General features: G+C 45.9%; 1 protein-coding gene across 1 annotated transcript in view; it reads left to right on the top strand.

Annotated features, from left to right (window-relative positions):
* SHC3 (SHC adaptor protein 3) overlaps positions 1 to 19,602 on the top strand; it is a 145,096-nt gene that overhangs the window by 66,520 nt on the left and 58,974 nt on the right. Inside the window, exons 3-5 of the mRNA XM_063100869.1 lie at positions 14,766 to 14,829; positions 16,988 to 17,107; positions 19,430 to 19,483. Coding sequence (XP_062956939.1) covers positions 14,766 to 14,829; positions 16,988 to 17,107; positions 19,430 to 19,483 — 238 coding nt within the window. The remainder of the gene's footprint in view (positions 1 to 14,765; positions 14,830 to 16,987; positions 17,108 to 19,429; positions 19,484 to 19,602) is intronic.

The following is a 19,602-nucleotide window of genomic DNA, read 5'->3' on the forward strand; positions in this document are numbered from 1 at the left end:
CCCCAAAATAAAATACCTAGGAATAAATTTAACCAAGGAGGTGAAAGATTTCTGCAATGGAAACTACAAAACACTGATGAAAGAAATTAAAGACGACACACAAAAAATGGAAAGACAGTCTATGCTTATGGATTAAAAGAATTAGTATAGTCAAAATGACCATATTACCCAAAACAATCTACAGATTCAATGCAATCCCTATGTAAATACTAATGACATTCTTTACCTAAATAGAAAAAACAATTCTAAAATTCATATGGAACTACAAAAGATCCCAAATAGCCAAAGCAATCCTGAGCAAAAAGCCCCAAGCTGGAGGCATCACACTACCTAACTTCAAAATATACTACAAAGCTATAGTAATCAAATAGCATGGTACTGTCATAAAAACAGACACATGGACTAGTGGAACAGAATAGAGAACCCAGAAGTAAATTCACATATCTACAGCTACCTGGTCTTCGACAAAAGTGCCAAGAACATACACTGGGGAAATAACCTCTTCAATAATCAGTGCTCAGAAAACTAGATATCCATATACAGAAGAAATAATTTTTACCAGTTTTATTGTCAAAACAATAATAGCTGTTGTTTTCCTTTGAGGATTTTTTGTGTACCAGAAAGATGAACACCTTTCCACATTTATTTGCTAGCTGGTTTCATTTCCTTTTTTACGGGTTACCTGTTCATATCACTTGCCCAATTTTCTATCAGGTTCTTCTTTGTTTATCAACTTGTGGGAGCTTTTTGCATATTTTAACATGCTGTAAATATTGTACCGTATCATTTTAAAAATGTTTATTAGAGTGCCTCTATTAATCATTCCTTTATGGCTTTTAGTTTTCCTGTCTTGGATTTCTTCCTCACTATAGATTGTACTAATCTTCTAATACTTTTATTTACTTTATATTTGAATGTTTGATTCACCTGTGATATGATAGCCAGTTAGGCCATAATCTCCCCACTGTGTTGAAATGCCACCTTATCACATATTAAATCCCCAAGTATACTTGCCTCTATTTCTGAACACTTCATCTCAGTCCACTGTTGCATTTATTTTCCACATACGGTAACATACGGTTCTGATTTTGGCAGTGTTACGGTCATGTTTATTATCTGGCAGGACGTGTTACTATTCTTTCCTGTTATTTTAAAAAATTTCTTCACAATTTTTGAAATCTTGTATGCTTTCTGACATGCTGTTTAGTGTAAAAAGTTCTCATTGGGATTACAATTATAATTGAGTTAAGTAGATGTATTAATTTGGGGAGAATTTACATTTCAATAACAGTCCATCTTTATCTCTGGGGACGTGGCTTAGTTTTCATTTATTCAGATCTTGCCTTATGTCTCTCAATGAAATGCTATGCTTTGTTTCACGCAGGCCGTGCCTTACTTGTCATGCTCTGTCTATGTCCTGTACAGTTTTGTCCTGGATGTGCCCGTGGCTCCCCAGCCTTCCCCCTGCCATTTCCATTCCCATCAGAGGGAAAAGATTTTTTCGCGTTTCCTTTTACATCACTAAACCCTCATATTACTTCCTAGTAGTTTTTTCCTTCAAGTTTCTTCAGGAAGATCATCTCTTGCAGCGATTATGACACCACCTGTGCGGGTTTCTTGCCTGTTTCCCTGGCTTCCTGCTGTGGGTCCTTCTCCAGGTCGCCCACCCTCCGTCTGTAGCTGCGCTCGGGTGCACCCCTGCCCCACGGGGGCCCAGCCCGCCTCCTTTCTCCTCCTCTCTGTGTGCGTGGCTCGCCCTCCCCCACTCAAGTCTCCTCCCCGCGGCGTAGCAGATGCCACGTGGGTCATCCGCCAAAACTACCAGGGTCAACCAGGGTCAGCTTGCGCCGGTGCAAAGTTCCTTCCAGACTCTGCCTTGCACGGAGGGCCTGCGATGCTGCCTTCTTCTGAAGCCTTTGCCACATCGGGCAGTGTCTGGCTGGATAACGTCCTTCATCACTTTTCATCAGTCCGTGTGTCTAGTCTCGTTTTTCATGTCACAGAGACGTCCCGTTCAACAGCTGGCCTCGTGGTCCTGGTCAATGCACTGGACGCCTCTGTGTCTCTCGAGGAGAGAGAGACGGTTGGGGATACAGTATGTCCTCACCTAGGAGCGAGGATAACGTCTGCCTGTCGTGCTGTCTTAGACATGAAATGAGATGCAGTCTGCAGGCCTTGGCGAGTCGTGGCTCAGCCCCGCGGTACTCAGGGCTCAGCTGTGCTGGTGCACGTGTGCTGGTGCACGTGTGCTGGTGCACGTGTGCTGGTGCACGTGTGCTGGTGCACGTGTGCTGGTGCACGTGTGCTGGTGCACGTGTGCTGGTGCACGTGTGCTGGTGCACGTGTGCTGGTGCACGTGTGCTGGTGCACGTGTGCTGGTGCACGTGTGCTGGTGCACGTGTGCTTTGAAAGGCAGGGCAGGCACGTCCGCGTCGTGCTGAGAGCCCGGCCTTGCCCCGCGCACTCTGAGCAGAGCGGCCGACTCAGCGCACTCCTCCTCCCAGCCTGGAGCCCGCCTCCCGGGAGCGTGCTGGGTGCTAGCCTTGGAGCCTGAAAGATGTAACTTCAGATTTTGATTCCACCAATATTGTGTGATTTGGGGAAGAGTTAAGAACCTTGTCTGCGTTTAATTCTCTTAATTTTAGTTGCTTTTTCCCAAATGGGAACGACCGCTACCTGCATCTTAGGCATGGTGAGTAAGTGAGCTGGGGGCATGAAAACCTGGCTGCAGTCTCTGAGCTGCCTGTGAGGTCATTGTCCTCTCTCCTTGGTTCAGTGCTGGGTCCCGATGGGGGTGTGTGAGCTCCACTCAGACGGGACTGTGGCAGTACCCGGAGCTGCTTCTCCGAGACCTTGGACACCCCACTTCCCGGTCCTAGGTCCCTTTTGGACCCTGTGCTCAGCCTCCTAACCCCAAGCGACCTTTACACACAGCGCCTTCCCTAATATATTTCCTGGAAACCTTATTTGGTGTTTTCTAAAGTTTCACTCAGGCCCTTCTTAAGGTTCTCTCGTGCCCTTTTTCCTCCCCCAGCTTAATCAATGGGGATTTTTTTTTCACACCCACACAGAAATACACAAATTTGGACAGAAAGTGGTTAAGAGATAAGGACTAAGATGGGACAGCCAGCCTCCGCAGCGCTCTCCACTAGAACAGCCATAGAACGGACAGGCCCTTTTGAATGATCAGAAAAGGGGAATGTCTCTTGGGGACAGATTCTGCTACACAACCGTGCCACAGAGTTGATAGTACTAAATAGGTACTACTAGGAAGTGCGCCCCCCGCAGGAAGTTTTGCCGACGACCACCGCCCCCTGCAGATAGTGCAGAATAAGCCAGCATCTTCTCTCTTGCCTTGCAGGTGTGTCCCTGCCCGCAAAGGCACTTGCTGTGTCCACGGTGCCGACGCTCTCCTTGTGGCCTCTGCTGGTTCCTCCCCGGGATTTGTTGACTCGGCACATTCTGAAATTTCTCTGCGCGTTTTTGTCCCCACACCTCTGCCGTGACGTTGATCCGGAGCTTGTCCCGGGTCTGTCCGCTCTGCTGGCCCTCTGCCGGGTGCCCTACCCGCACGCCTCAATGTGCCGTCCTTCGTCTCTCTGATGGCACCCGTCGGGTGGCCTTTTTACTGATTGCGTTGTACCTCTTTCTTTGATATTAAAGATATTTTTACAGACCCATGTGTCCACAGAGTATTTATTTCTAGGAGCTCTCTGGTTTCTTGTATTCTGTGTTGCTCATCTTCTAGAGTTAGTTGTATAATACTAATCTGTAGTTGTCATATTATTAATAAAATGGTGACACGAAGACATTTTTGGATGAACAGTGTGGACCACCCAAAGAAGCAGGCATGAGAGAGCTTCAGCTCTCCCTCACCTCTCTGACTGCCGGGTCCTGAGGTGGCCATGGTGGCCCCAGAAGCTGTCCCACTGCAGAGGAGTGCCTTATGACGGGCCCCAGCTGCCTGCAGGGAGGCCAGGGTGAGGTGGCACCTCAGGGTTCTCTCCAAGCACAGCTGGATGTGGAGAGCAGAGAGGGTTTGTTCTTACTAGTCTGACAGAGTGTTTCCACAGTAGTTCCTCCTGACATGTGGGGGCCGGTGCTGGAGAAACCATGTTGAGGTGAGTCAGTCTTTTAGCTCAGGAATCAGGGAAATGGGATTTACGTTCCTTGGGTGAAAGAGCCTCTGGTATTTGCTAAGAGCCTCTGGTATTTTGCTATGTGTTTGACTTTGTTGCAGTCTTCTTGATTGCAAAATAAGAGGATTAGTTTTATTTAATTCAGGAGGATCTGTGCACCACAGCCAAGGACGTCCGGAGATACTTAACACATGTATATATGTCCACGTGTATGGTTGGTATGCGGTGCGCAGAGGAACCTCGCGGCCGTGGGAGGGTGGGAGATCACCTTGCCAACCCCATATGTATACTCGTATATGTGTATATATGCATATGTATATATGTATATAAAATCAATCTTAGGATCAGTTCATATGCCTCCATCAACGAGAGGTCCTCTTTCAGTTCCAAAGGACGACGTAGACAGCAGCGTGGAGTTAGATACTGATGATGACACCGGTAATAGGTAATTTGTGTTTGCCCCCGGCCAGGCACTATTAATGGAAAGAAGTTTTGTAGATTCATAGATGATGTCATTTAACCCTCACAGATGAAATATGAGGTACGTTTGATTGTTAATCCTTCACATAGACTGAGGTCTGGTGGTGGGGGCAGAAGCCACCGTGTGGTGAATCCAGGAACCTGAGGGTCTTGTTGAGGAAGGAACTCGTGTGTCTGCCCCTTCCAGGACTCATAGTGGAGGCATTTGGGAAGCATTTTTGTAACTCTAAAACCTTGAGGGCTTATGAGTCCTGTGTCCTTATTTTGGAGAGTCAGTGCATGTCTTTTTTTTTTTTTTTTTTTTTTTTGTCTTTTTCGTGACCGGCACTCAGCCAGTGAGTGCACCGGCCATTCCCATATAGGATCCGAACCCACGGCGGGAGTGTCGCCACACTCCCAGCGCCACACTCTCCTGAGTGCGCCACGGGCTCGGCCCCAGTGCATGTCTTTGGCAGGTGGGTTCAGTGTTACTTTCTGTGGGTTTGTGCCCCTTGGAAAGCCTGGTACAAATCTGGGTTAAGCAGAAACTGGATGGAAACAGGAACAGTTACAGATGACATGTCCGTGTGGCTTGGGACTGCTAATCAGGGCTGCATTCAAAATCCTCCTGTCATCTGAGCCTATTTTTAGTGGCCCGGAGGCCTGCATCTATCCACCTGCAGGATCCTCCAGGGAAAGGTCTCTGGCAAACACACTCTCAATCTCCAGCATGTCCTTGGTGTCTGAACTGCCCTGGCTAGTGGAGGCACCCAAGATGATTTAGCTGCCATTGTACAAAGAAAAGTGAACGTAGAAGACTGAGGGGAGAGGCCGGGTATTTCATCCATGTTTATGTAGTTCAGTCAAGACTAGTGCCAATGAGAGACTGTGCTCAGGACTCGCCCTGAGCATAGTGGGATGAGGTCAGCAACCCTGGGCAAGCCTCCTCCCCAGGGAGCACTGCAGCAACTGAATCTTCAGGCGTCCTGCACTCTCCACCTCCCACCATGCAGGGCCTCGACTTCTCAGCCGGCACTGAGAACCCCACACTCTTCTCTGAACCTCCCCAGCCTCACCCGCTATTCCCCCACCCCACCTCCATCTGCAAACCACACGTTCCGCCCAGTTGGGCTCTTCCTTTTTCCACAACCATATCTGGTTTTGGTTCAGAACTGGTTCAAAATTAGGTTTAGGCTTGTACTCCCCATCTCTTAGGCAAATTTCTCTCCTATCCTGATTGCTGAAGCACCGCCAGCTTGCTGAGGCCTCCATGCCAACACCACATGTGTCAGGACAACTTCATCATCCATTTCCTCCACCTGGTGGGACAGTCACATCCCCATCCTATGGTGGCCCTTTTGTTCCTCATCCCTTAGTCTTCATGCAAATGCTTCCATTTCCCTCTCTGTCCGAGCCCCGCTGTTCACCCAGGCACCTAACTCACAGCTGTGGCGCCCTTCATTCCCAACCCTAACCTGTTGGGACACCCATCGAGTGCTGCTGACTTCTCCAGGATGGCATTTACCTCTCGTTCTCCTTCATATTCACATTCTACACATTGTAACTGTGACATCTGAGGCTCTGGGATCTGTGACGCTGCCATCACTCCCTGGCTCCAGTCCAGGCTTGGGCACTTGCTGGCTGTATGCTCTTGAGCATGTCGCTTAACATCTCTGGGCCTCAATTTCCTCATCTATGCAATGAGCATAAATGGCTCCTACTCCTAGGGTTTGTGAGCATTAAATGAGCCAACACCCTGAGAGCACTTAGGGCACTGCCTGGTCCCATGTCAGGCCCCACAGGTTCCACTTTCCTTTTTGGTGCGTGTGTCTGAAGGGCAGAGGCTTTGGGGCCAGGTTCGCTTGCTTCTCCTGTATTCATGCTTTGCTACTAAGCAAGCAGATTTCAGTAGAACTGCGTTCTTTAAATCTCATGGTGTTTGATCTCAGAGGATGATTCTCTCCAGAAAGGTAAGTAATTCTTAAAGACTGGCAGTGAAGACACGTGTGTGGGGGGTTTCCATGGGTCTGTGGATTCCATGCTGTGTCCAGCATCCCCGTCCAGCCCCTTGGTGGTCCAGGCTGTCAGTCTTCTGGCCCCTTGGTGGTCCTCTGGAGGAAGTGTCACCATCTCCCTGGAGTAAGGCGCAGCTTGGTGTTTCCTTCCTCACTGCCCGAGAACTTGGTTCATTTATAAAATCACACCTGCTTCAGGGAACAATGAAGGACTGTGCATTTCTCTCCTTTACTGACTTATCAGCATCATGAAGCTGTTGAGCTGGGAGCAGAATACTGTTTCTAACCCAACGGTTAAATTTTAAAGGAGAAGAAAATTTTGATGAAAGTTTTCATAAGAATAAAGCAAGTCCCTGATCCATCCAATGAAGATGTCTGCGACACCACATGTGACCTCGACTGAAACTTATAATTAGTTACTTAAACTATAAGAGAAATATTAGCCCCAGTATTGTCTCAGTTGGGCTTTACTTTTTTGGTGAATACATTCTTAGCAATCCCAAAAATTTATCTTTCACTTTGTGAGGTATCTTTCAACATGGTTAAGGAATTTCTAGTTTCCTTATTGGGGTTTTTATGCAAACTTATAGGACACTTTTTTTTCCCCATCTGTTTGATAATATCAACCAGTATTTACTTACATCAACTGCATACGTTTCCCTGGGCTAAATCAAACCTTGGGGCACAGAATGAGGTCTCAGGAGATAATACTGGTGCAGAGGATTCTGTTAAGTTATGAACAATTCGGGTAGATGCTTTGGTGTCTTAACTATTTCTCAAGTGGTGTGCAGATTTTGAAATTCATGGCTCTTTGGTTATGCTTGCAACATACAAAACTGAAGTGCTTTTAACACATTCTGGTGAAACAACTTTAAATATCAAGTTTAGGGTATTTTTGATGCTAAAATTAATTCTTAACTCAGTAAATTTTAATGAATGGTTTGGTTATGGTTGAATTATGTTTTTGCGTAATCTATTTGGTAATGGACAAAATTGGGAAGAAGCCCTTTGTCCTAAATGTCCCTCTGTCTCTGGATTCATGCTGCGTGCCCTCTTGCCCTGCCCGGTGACCTCCTTGGCTTTGTCCTGCTGCGAGTCTGGCTCTCAGACATTGTCCATGTGATGTCTCATGGCTTCAGGTGGAGATAATGACCCAGTGGGAAGGGAAAGAGGCTGTCCCCAGGATGGTCCCACCCTCAGCATCACTCACTACGATTAGGAAGGTCTGTGATCATTCCTCCACATGATCTTTTTATTTTACTTCCACCACCCGAGTCTGGGTCGTCTCGACTTCTGGGCTCACTCATCTCCCTGCCCTCTGCCTCTCAGCCCTTCCCCTCTGTCTGCATGCCACAGCTGGATCAATTTTCATTCTGTCCTATTTCTGTCATATCAGCACCTCCTAGAAAGGCCTCATTGTTCCCCGCCCCTCCTCGCATCCCTGAGCCTCTCAGACCCAAATCTCACTCTCAACAGGGCTGGCTGCCTGTTGTCCACAGCTCTCTGCACACCTGGCCCTGGCCAACCAATGCTCCCCACACACCTGCCATCCCGCAGTGCCGCTTTCTGGCCAAGTTCCAGTGTGTCTTTTCTAGTAAGATCTTCCCCTACCACCCCCTCCAGCCCAGGCCCTTCTGCATTGAGCCTTCTTTGCTGAACAGGTAACTGACCAAATCCGTCCCTGCCCATGGACAGAAGGCCGGAATGGCACACTCCAGTCATTCTGGCTTTTCTCTATTATCCCATCTATTGTCCTGTCCCTCCATGGTGGGCAGGGATGGATTTGGTGCGTGGCAGGAAGGGGGGTGTCAAGAACAGCTCCTGTGTCTCCCGTGTGGGCCAGGAGCCACCAGGTGGACTCTGGTGCCATTTTCTGCCCCGGGAAGACTGGGGGAGAAATATTTTTGGTGGAGAAACTAAGGCTTAACATGAAAATGTTACGTTTGTGAGGACTTTAAGGCATTGAAGTGGAGATAGCAATTGAGTGTGCTAATTATCTATAAAATTCTGGCACTTGGAGATGTTGGAGCCAGAGATAAAGTGAGTGAGTCACCGGAGCCAAAAGCATTTAGAGCTGAGAGCAGGTGGATAGAGGTAATTGCAGAGCAGAATGGGGCTCTCTGGCTCCATTTAACCTGAGGTCTGTGGGGCACACGACTCTCCACAGTCCATACGGGCTGCGGTGTGGGACCACTGACCTAGGACACGAGGAGACAAGGGTAGAAATCCCTTCTGTTACTTTTCCCAGCACCCACCCAGAAGGTGTAAATAAATAGGTCGGGAATTAAGGAGAGAGTCCTTAGTGCCCTGTGAAACCCCACAGGGGAGGGGAAGTTGGTTTCCTTCGGCTTTGAATAGAGTGAGGGACTTCGAGGAGACTTTGGTACATGTCACCCAGGATCTGGGTGGCCCCAGGGACCAACGTCTGATTCACACCAGCAAGGCATGCAGTAAGACTGGCTGTTTTGGGGAGAAACTGTCCTCCCACCAAATTCAGGCAAGATGCCTAGTCCCTTGGGTGGGGGTACCTGTGTGACCCATCTCAGAGGGCTTTCAGCTAAAGGTCAGTGCCGTGTCAGCAGTGACAGGCTGAGCTATCATGGTGTGGACGCCAGGAGGGGGCGATGTGCAGGGATGAAGAGCTGACACTGTCTATTTCACCCCATGGGACCCAAATACTCCTGGGGAGGAGCCTTCAAAGAAGCCAGGACTGCATCTGTGAGAGGAGGAGTTGGCTACCGCCTGACCCCTGACCTCTCTGTATCCACCCTCCTTGGTCACCCCTGCCCGGCCAAGGGGTCAGGAGCTGCAGCTAGAAAGTTAGGAGGCCTCTTTCTTCCATAGCCACCTGGAGGTTTCTGGCCTAGGCAGGCCTTAGGGCGGGAAGAGGAGAGTTTAACTTTAAATGAAGTTCAAGGCTTTTACTATTTTTTGCTGGGCCCGGACATGTTTATTACTGAAAATAGAAAAATGAGACCTCATGATTGAGGACTTTCTGTCACCTGAAAGTGAGTGGATTAGATACAGGGCTTGCCCAGGGCTTGGGAGAGGCAGGGTTGATGCAGAAAGGACCAAGGTGCCTGAGGTCCGGTTCACGCAGAGGCCGGGAGAGGAGATGGGCTGGATGGAGCCCCGTGCTGGGCGGAGACAGGAAACTCACAGGAGTGTTGGGGGTGGAGGACTTTCTAGAGAGCTGGGACAAGCCATGAAGGGTCAGCGGAGGATGAATTGCCCACTGAATTTGGTAACGCGGAGGGTGCTGGCGATTTTGCAGGAGCAACTTGTGGGAACAAGAGCTCAATTGGGGGAAACCAAGGTGGGGTGGATGGCATAGTCAAAGTGTTCAACATTTCCCTCTGAAGGGGCCCCAGCCGTGTTGGTCGTCTGTCTTACGGATGTGCCATAATTTGGTAAACTGGGTCCCAGTGGTAGTCACTGAGTTCCCATCAGTCTGTTAAAAACATTGCTTCAATCCATGGCTGAGTGCGTGAGTGTGGGCACAGCAAGCATTCTCCTGGACCAGAGGGGTCGTGCATCTCCCATTTTGTTTGGGATATGACCAAATGACCCCCACTGAGCTGTGCTAAGCTCTGTCTTCACCAATGTTGAAGTGCCTGTTTCCCTACAAAGTACTGTCAAGTTTAACTTTTTGGCTGTGAAAATGGAATTTTGGTATAGGCTTTTGTTTGTACTCTTGTTATGAGTAAAGTTGAGAATTGTTTCCTTTTTTCAAGAGCTATCTGTGTTTCTTTTCCTGTGAAGTCTCTGTTCATACCTTTTGCTCATTTTCCCATTGGGCTTTTGATATTTCCTTATTGACTTATATTAAGAAGATTATGTCTTTGACCATGAAATGTTACCATTTTTTTCGTGTACATAAATTCTTATTTTTATGCTCTTGAGTGTGTCCACATTTTTTTAATGGTTTTTGGATTTTGTATCATCCTTCCACTTAAAGATAATTAAAAGAAATCCTTCCCAGTTTTCTTTTAGTACTTTGACGGTTTCATTACAAATTCAATTTATGATCCATCTAGAATTTACTTGCATAGAAGGCACAAGATAGGAACCCAACTTAATTTTTTCCTGGAGATCTGCCCTCTCACTCAAACGCCACTTACCGGGTAGCCCTTTCCCCACTGATGTATATTACCACAGGGATCTTGTAGATCACTCCTTGTTGCTGCTTCATGAAATTGATCTCAATTTGCTGCTACATATATACCCCTTCCCCTACTAAAATATAAACCCACAAGGTCAAAAATCACCCAGTGGTTCTACTGATCTATTTTTAATGGTTTTAGTCTGTAAAAGTGTGTGTGTGTGTGTGTGTGTGTGTGTGTGTGTGTGTGTGTGTGTGTGTGTGTGTGTGTGTGTGTTTGGGGAGGTGGGGTAGACAGCGGTGAAATGGATGATGTTAAAGTAAAAAAATACAGAGCCAAGTCTCTAAGAGAACCTTTTATTTGAGAAAACAGAATTGCAATTCAGGGCACACACACAGACTGGGTGGTCTCTGGTATGTCCAAAGAAGAAACAAAAGTCTGGACATTTTATTAGAGAGAGGAATGTTCTGTATTGTTTTGAAAGCAAGCTCATCGGCACTAGTAAAGTTTTTGGAGTTGGCATGCTTCGATTGGTGAGTGATGGCAGTAAGTAAAAATCAATCTTGGAGTCATGGCAGGTTGTTTCAGCAGCTACTAGGTACAAACTAATCTCGGGACTACAGCAGGTTGTTTCAACAGCTGCGTTTGTAGAAAATTCTTCTTGGAGCAGGGGCTATGTGCTCCAAGTGCTTTTTCCTCCTGGCCCTTTGACTTCTATTTTAGTTTAGGTGTGGCAAGAATGACCCAATTTGTATAATCAACCTTCACAGCGAGTAGGGAGAAGGATGCTGCTACATCTTTTCAAAGGTCCGAAGTTCTAAAATTCTACATTCCAATAAAAAAGTTGCTAACTGTGAACGGTACTAGCTGTAATGATGACAATTTTAGCCTGAACAGGGGAAGATGGTCAAAGCATGAGGAAAGTGAGTGTCAGCAATTGGGGCAGGGCTGGTTTCAGTTGCTTTCAGGTGACCACAGATGTTGCCAAATGTTCCTTTTCATTTCAGCTGAGCTCTGAGTTCATAATGTGGCTTACCGAAATGGGGTCATAGGGAACAGGATGTTAAGAAGCAATCTCTATTATTAAAAACAGGGCAAAATTGGTACCTAGGACTCAAATGGGGATTAAATGGAATTACACAAAGTTAAATAGCTATTGCTAAGCGATCACACTGGAACAGCACTGCTCCCTAAAATACACTGCAGTCTTAAACAGTAAGGGGGGAAACTGACAATGGTTACATGCAAAATTAGACTTTGGAGTTAGAGTAACTAGTTTCAGGCATCTAAATATTGCAATTATTAATATTTATGTCATATTTCTATTTCAAACAGAAATAGATACCATCAGCTGGTTGAAATAAGAATTCACACGTTATACGAGCATTAGAAACGAATTATGGCACTTATGAAGGGAGAACATTTTTCTGAAAAGCAGCTCGATTTGAAAAACTCTTTGTAGGGCTGGCCGGTTAGCTCAGTTGGTTAGAACATGGTGTTATAACACCAAGGTCAAGGGTTCGGATATCCATACAGGCCAGCCGCCAAAAGAGAAAAAGGAAAGAAAAACCCTTGTGGATTTTAAAGACTCACAAGATACTCAGGGGGGGTCCTTAGGACTTTTCTTGAGTACATGAGCTCTGACAAATTTCTAGAACTTCTCATATTGGCAAATTTTAAAAACAAAAGATTGAGTCTCTGAATGTGCCCTCAGACCCTTGGGTCCTCTCTGTGTGATGGCAGTGTGGATAGCACAGTGTATTATTTGCAGTGCTTTATAGTCCCTTCTTAATGCTGACATGTGGTTTCTACCTCCCTCGCCCAGAAGTAGCACCTAAGGAGCACAGATCTGCTCCAAAAGCTTTGTGGCCTGCCTGAGTTCGACATTTGACAGTGTGTGTCCTGTAGCATAAATGTCGCCAAGGCCGATTTTTTCTCTTATGGTCCATGTTGGTGGATGGGAAATCAGGTACTTATTAGGGATATTTAAGGAATGACTAAGTGGAAACACTGCACCAATATAGTCTCTTTCTGGCCTGCTGGGGCCATTAGAGATTCAGCTGCTTTGCTCAGCTAAATAAATCACTTGACATAATAAGCACAGTGCAAAGATTCACTGAACTCTTTTTTTTTTTTTAATTAAATGGATAAAATATAGATACTGAGGTTTATATAGTTCTGTAAAGAGACAACTCGACCTTCTTCAATAAGAGATTTACTTTTAGAAAGTGCTTTGCACAATTGATCATTTTGATAGAACCACAGTTAGAATATTATTATAAAATAAATAGGAGTAAGCATAAGCATCAGAAAGATTTGCTTCTCTCTCTACTTTTTCCAAGTCATGATGACTCATAGTCTGCAATTTTCCTGGCATCTGAACTTTTCGAAAAGTATTTCCTTCACTACTCTCTACAATGAATCAAATGGCAATAGGAAGCTTGTTTTAATAGTCTCTTGCCTGATTTGACAAGGACATATTTCTCTTAAAAGCATTGTATTGTAACGGTGATTATTTTTCATCTAAATGGTAAAAATTAATTTCAAGAAGCATTCAGCTTAGAAAGTTTGCAGAATATTTCTGAGGACCCATCATCTTCATTCTCATTCAGTGTGTCTCCAAAGCCCTGTTTTTTTTTTTTTCCATGTTGATGTGGGAGTTGAGAAGTTCACCCAGGCCTTGGCTGGACTCCCACTTCGGAGCCCTCTTCAGCCCATCTCCCTGTCTTTTCTCACTTGGGCTGAGTCGCAAGGTTGAGCTGTGTGTGCTCTTAATCATCCCTTTCCTCGGTCATCTGCATCGACCTCAGCAGCCCCGTCTTGTCCTACTTCCTCAGCCTCCCTCACCTTCTTGCCCTCATGCAGACCTGTGTGTTAGGCCCCTGCCCTCCTGGTCCCTCTGTTACTAGACTCAGGTCTGGCTGCCTGCTCCCCTGGGAAGGAAAGAAAAAACTCAGAAGTCAAATGGATGGTGTTAGAAAAGCAGATGTATTCATCAGATGTGAGTTACGAGGGGTCCGTGTCTGTGGGTCAGGTACGAGGTCTCGCCAAGGCCTGGTCTGGCTTCTGTTCTCATCTTTGCTGTTATCTCAGGACCCTGCAAGATTTTCATTTGCGCCGGTGAACTTGGCTGGTGCCCATGGTCAGCTTCAGTCATTTGGCCTTGATCATTTCTCAAAGCTCTGTAAGTCTCAGAGAAAGACCTGTTAGCTTTGCAGAGAGTACTCATTAGCTTCTCGGCCTTGTTTTCCTACTTAGCGAGCGAGATAAGAAAGTCAGGGGATGGGAAGCAACAGTGGATAGAAAAAAACTGTCCTTTTTAAAATGCTTCCCCCCTGCAGCCCAGGCAGCTTTAGGTCCCAACGTGGCTTCAGTCCTGCTCACTCCAACACCTCAGCACCAAGGACACTCTGCCTTCTTGAGCCAGAACAGTTGCCTGGCACACAGCAGCCGCTCACCCGCTGCTGTTCTCGGAACTGCCCCGCACACGGCCTCGCTTCTGGCTCAGTTGTACACCGCTGGCATGCTGCTCCTCCTTGCAAACCCTCTGGATTTTGTAATATTGACTAACTGCAGAAGCTGGGAATAAAATGCAGAGGACCAAGTTTCTTTTAATTATATTTTAACTTGCTTCAGAAGGGTCTTGCTTGATAGCAGTGGTTGATTAGGTTTGAGCCTCGTGCCCTGACCGTAGTAATAAAGACATCAGGAAGAGGACATTTTAGAGCGCTGATTTAAAAAAAAAAAGGAATCTTAACCAAATGTTAAAAAAAGGTGTGGCATCGGTACGGATTACACTAGTAGCATACAACCACCACAACAGAAAGAAATGTAATATGTCAGTTAGAGGTTTTAAGATGACCTGTTTGTGTCTTGTTTCGTCTTGCTTTTTAGAGGAGAGATTGGACACCTTCCGAATTGGCAGGTCTGCTTTCTATGCTGAAATAAACAGGCAGTTGTTCTCTCTGGACATGCAAGTGTAGAGTCTCTGGGTTACATAATCCTGACTGACACATGATAAAGTAGATATCTCTTCCTGTCCTCCTAAGGGAAGCCATCAGCCGTGTTTGCGAAGCTGTGCCCGGTGCCAAAGGAGCCTTCAAGAAGAGAAAGGTACTGTCCTCGACGCTCCACGTCTCATTGTGACTCCTCTTTCAAGTCCTCTTCCATTTTGCCACTCGGTATCTCCAGTCACACAAACTGCCCCCTGGGATTGCTTTCTCCCACGAGGTCGGGACACTTAGCTGTCCCTGCCTACCAGAAGTAGACACCCTGGTTACCCACTGCAGCTTAAACCCTGAGGACAATGAGGACAGCAAAGCCTTACAACAGGGCCAGGCATTCCTTTAGGCACATTAAATACATTAACTCACTTAATTATAACAACTCTTGTGGTAGGTGTCCCCAGTGTGCTGACAAATGTTCAACAACCAGCTCTCAGGACTGGGAAGGGGAGTGAGAAGCACTGAATCTGTAGCATTTGCCAATCTACGTGGTGTCAGTATTTCCTCTATGGCCGATGTCAAGCTCTCAACATGACAGCCCTGAAAATGGAGCCGGGAAGCCACGTGCACAAGTGTTTCCACCGTACAGGTGCAGTAGACATCAGCAGCCTGAAAAGCATAGTTAACTAGGAAGGGGGATGACTGCTGAGTGTTTATCGTCTGTTTTTTAAATGTAATTTACTTAATTGTAAGTTTACATAAATTAATTTGGAATAGCAGCTGTGTTTAATGGCCAGCTCATAAAATTCCTAAAAATTTAAGAACTGGCTTTCATGAGCTGGAACAAGCCAGCTCTAGAACACCACTGGACCTCCCCATGTTACAGATGATAAAAGCCAGGGCAGAGATGTGAGGCCACGATGTGAGGAGGTGGTGGAGCTGAGGTCGAGCACTGACCGCCTGGCTCCAGAGGCCGTGCACTAGAACTTTTCATTCTGAAGACAGTTGGACCATTAGAAAAAAAAACCCCGAATTAAGAGAAATCACAAAAAATCTCTTTAGTTAAGTGTAAAATAAATACAGAACTAAATGCCCACAATCAAGTATCTAGACTGGATTGTGGGGAAAGCACACCTCTGAATCTGTCCTGAGGCTGAGCGTTCTGATTCCAGATCCTTAGAGCAGCTGTGTGCTTGGCTGTGCTGTTCCCAGGGTTGGGGTCACTTCTGTCCTCAGAGCTTGGGGACATTCATGCACCCTCAGGGCAACTGGGTTTCAGGCAGAGAACTTTGAATGAAGGCTCAGATGCACTGGCCTATGTTCTGGTCATCACAGGGGTTATTGCGGACCGCTAGGCTCCCAAGTCTTGAATGCAGAACGAGGAAGCAGTCTGAGAACAGAGACAGTGAACTTCATCTTTCAGAGCCAGGTGGAACTAACACATCTTGGTGGAAATGATGGAAACAATGCCGATTTCTGGGCTCCACCGCAGATCTGAGAGTACTTGAAAAAGTTCATGGAAGGAATCCTATTATTTTTTAATTTTTTTTTTTCTTGAATTCACGGGTGGGGCCTGGACATCTCTATTTTTAAATACAATAGCTCCTTCAGGAGATTAAAAAATTAGCATATCAAAAGAGAATGTTCTCATCCAAACGAAAAGGATCGACAGGGAGGCAAGTGCCCGTAGTGCCCCTCCAGGTACGGTGAAAAGGTGCCTGCCTGGAAAATGCTGTCTGCCTGTCCCTGTGCCAAGGACGTTTCTGAAGCCCAGGTAGAGTCAGACAATGTCTGCCATCCTTGTGCTGGCTCCAAACTCATCAGATTCTAATTGAACATCCACAAGGGCCCTGACAGGAGGATGCTTGAGTCAAAGGATTTGTGGTCCATTCCCTTCAACCACTAGCGTTCTCACAACTCTGTGATGTTCATAAGCCCCGATGGCCTTTGCTGTAATGAAACCAGGTTTCTGAGTCTACGAAAGCTTGTGGCACTTTCCCCAGGTTTACACACAAGGGACCCCATGAGGCCAGTCCTTATATGACCACAGGCAGCCTGAGAGAGCCTTCATCTCAGTATTTGCATATTAGATTATCTGCTGATGATTTGCATATTTGAGAATTTGCATATTAGCCTCTGACCCCACCCTTACAGCTCTTTCATTTCACACTTGCCTTCCTGTACCTGAGAGCGAAACAGACTGTAAGGGTTTGAGGGTGTGGCAGACATTTGAATCCCCACCCTTTTAGACAGGAGCAATAAAGAGGCCCTGGAAGATGTGGCCTCCGTAAAATAAAAGGCTAAAGTAATGCTCTTTGATTTTGCAGCCTCCAAGCAAAATGCTGTCCAGCATCTTGGGGAAGAGCAACCTCCAGTTTGCGGGGATGAGTATCTCTCTGACCATTTCCACTGCCAGCCTGAACCTGCGGACGCCCGACTCCAAACAGGTCTGTGGGGCTCAGGACCCCCCACCCTGCCCAGAGCCCCAAACTGTGGAGTCTACCAGGGCTTCTTGCCTGCAGCTTTCCTAAGCCCATGTGGGATGTGTTTGTGTCACAGCTGTACTAATTTATGAACTTTGGCCACTTGGAAGCGTCGCCAGCAGAATAATGGATGATATTGGTTCTCTTTAATTCTGCTGTAAATTGCCTTATTTTTTTTTTTAGTATAATGCATGAAATGGTTGGTTTCCTTTGTCAAAGAACAAAATTACAACAAATTTTGTTGAATATTTTAATCGGCTTTATTGTGATTCTAGAACTGACCAGTATGCTACTCTGTAAAATAGATAAGTTCCAATGAGCCCAGCAGAGGAGCTTGGTTTTTTAGAAAGAAAAAGGACAAAAAAGCGGATTGGTCATTTCAAAGTTACTTTCCTTGTACGGTGAGGACAGAAAGACAGAACAATAGAAAAATAGCATTTTATTATCTTACCTATTGAAGACTTAAAGTAGCCTGTTCAGGAAATTGGCTATACCTTTCTCCTGACATCTCAAAAGGTCAGACCACAGCTTAAGTAACCTGAATTTAGCAGGGGTCACTGCCTTTTGATTTTTAGTCTGGTCTTTTGGGACCTACTGCAGGAACTTAGTCCAAAACGATGGCCTCCTGTAATTTTCACTTAACCTGCAATGTAAAAAAGGTGAAATATGTGCAAGAGTCTCCTGTTAATGTCCTTGCTTCAGTTTTTTTCTTTTATACTATATTTCATTTGTTTTATAGGCCACATTTTATTTATTACCTTGGAAGTGGATGGCGTATCATGGTCTAATTGACAGTGTTTTTTCTTCCTTAGTGATTCATTACTTTGGAGCGTCTTACAGTTCATCATGTTGTAGGGCTGATGAGATGTGGCATATCTGTGGCATTGCCAAGATGGAATGAATTCAGAGCTTACCAAGGCAGCACAGCCCTGACTTTCATTAAGGCTAATTCTGTTTAGGATGGTTGAGTTCCAAAGCAGGGTCTAACTTAGGTTTCTCTGACTATGTATCATTAGATAATTAAATAAGCAAAAATTAAAAACGTTGGGAGCTATAGTTTATTATTATTTGGGGACTACTATTGTGTCATTGTTCTCTTAGGAGCCCTGCACTCTGGACTAAAGGCAAGATTCCAGAGAGCTTCGAGGGCTACTGTTACTAATGTAACTTAGCTGAGGCTTGGGCACGGGCTGCCCAGCCAGCCTCACCGTGGTGTATTCACTTACATACTCAGGTTTTTCTAGATCCTGAAGTTTTGCAAGTGTCCACAATTGAAGTAGGCATTTAAAAATATTTAATCTTATCATTGAATTATATTTTTCTTTCGAGTTTTACAGAGACATGTTTGGAAAAATCCCTCAGATGGTGTAATTATAGCTATGTGAATTCTGCCTGCCTGCCTGAGGACAAGGGCCTGAGGGGACTGTGCAGAAATAAACCTGGTTTTGTTGGGATGGAGACAAGAGCTCTATTCCCACCCCCAGAAACCTACTTCGATGTCATTACATTTGTCTTCAAACAGATAAAAATAGCATGGAAGCCTTATGTAGCTTTTAAATTTAGGGCAGCTTCTAATTTACTCAGTGTCTACTAAATTCCACTGTACACTGCAGTTTATAAAGCTAATGGAAATTTCCCATTTTAAAATTAACTTGGAATGTCCTCTCTGGATTTTAAATTGATAAATTGCAAGAGTGCTTTAGATGGTACTGATTTTGAATCTTGGATGCCAGCTCTCTTGGATGCCAGCTCTCTAATTGATATGCACATGATACAGATAGGATGGGGGGGCAGGCCACGCTCCCCTCTCCACCCCATTCTAGCTGTGGGCTCTGTCTCAGAGACCCCAGTGCGTTTTTGGAAACAGAAACTGTAATTTGAGATGTTTCGGTGTGTGGGTTTTTGAGACCTGGCCTGGGTTGGAGCCCCTGTGCCCATTCACAGCTCTGCTGATCACTGGCTGTCTTCCTCTGTGTTCCTTGCACTCTGCCCCTCTGGCCTCAGGCTCCTCACCTGTAAAATGGGATCATACCAGTTCCTCCATCCCAGGTTGCTGGGAGGCTGAAATGAGATCCTTCTGGCAAGGCAGCTAGCCAGCAGCCAGCAGGTTGTGAAAGTTCATGAAAGGTTATCTGGTGTTAATACTTTTATAATTGTTATTTTCGTATGGGTGCCAATTTTTCAGGAAAACTTGCCAATTCATATTGCCTGCCAACAAATAGTTGATTTTCCGAGATATGGAAATGGAAATAACAGCACATCTCTTTTCTTGTTTGGGGCCTGCAGATCATAGCAAACCATCACATGCAGTCCATCTCCTTCGCCTCTGGGGGGGATCCGGTAAGTGACCTCGGAGTTGTTTCTTGGGCTCGTGTCAGGAGTTTCTGAGAAGGGTGCTTCCAAAGGGTGCATCTTAAGACACTATAAGGAAAGGTAACTACGATGCCAATGATTTTCCC

This window comes from Cynocephalus volans, chromosome 6 (genome assembly GCF_027409185.1).
Source record: "Cynocephalus volans isolate mCynVol1 chromosome 6, mCynVol1.pri, whole genome shotgun sequence".
In the NCBI taxonomy this organism is placed as follows: Eukaryota; Metazoa; Chordata; class Mammalia; order Dermoptera; family Cynocephalidae; genus Cynocephalus; species Cynocephalus volans.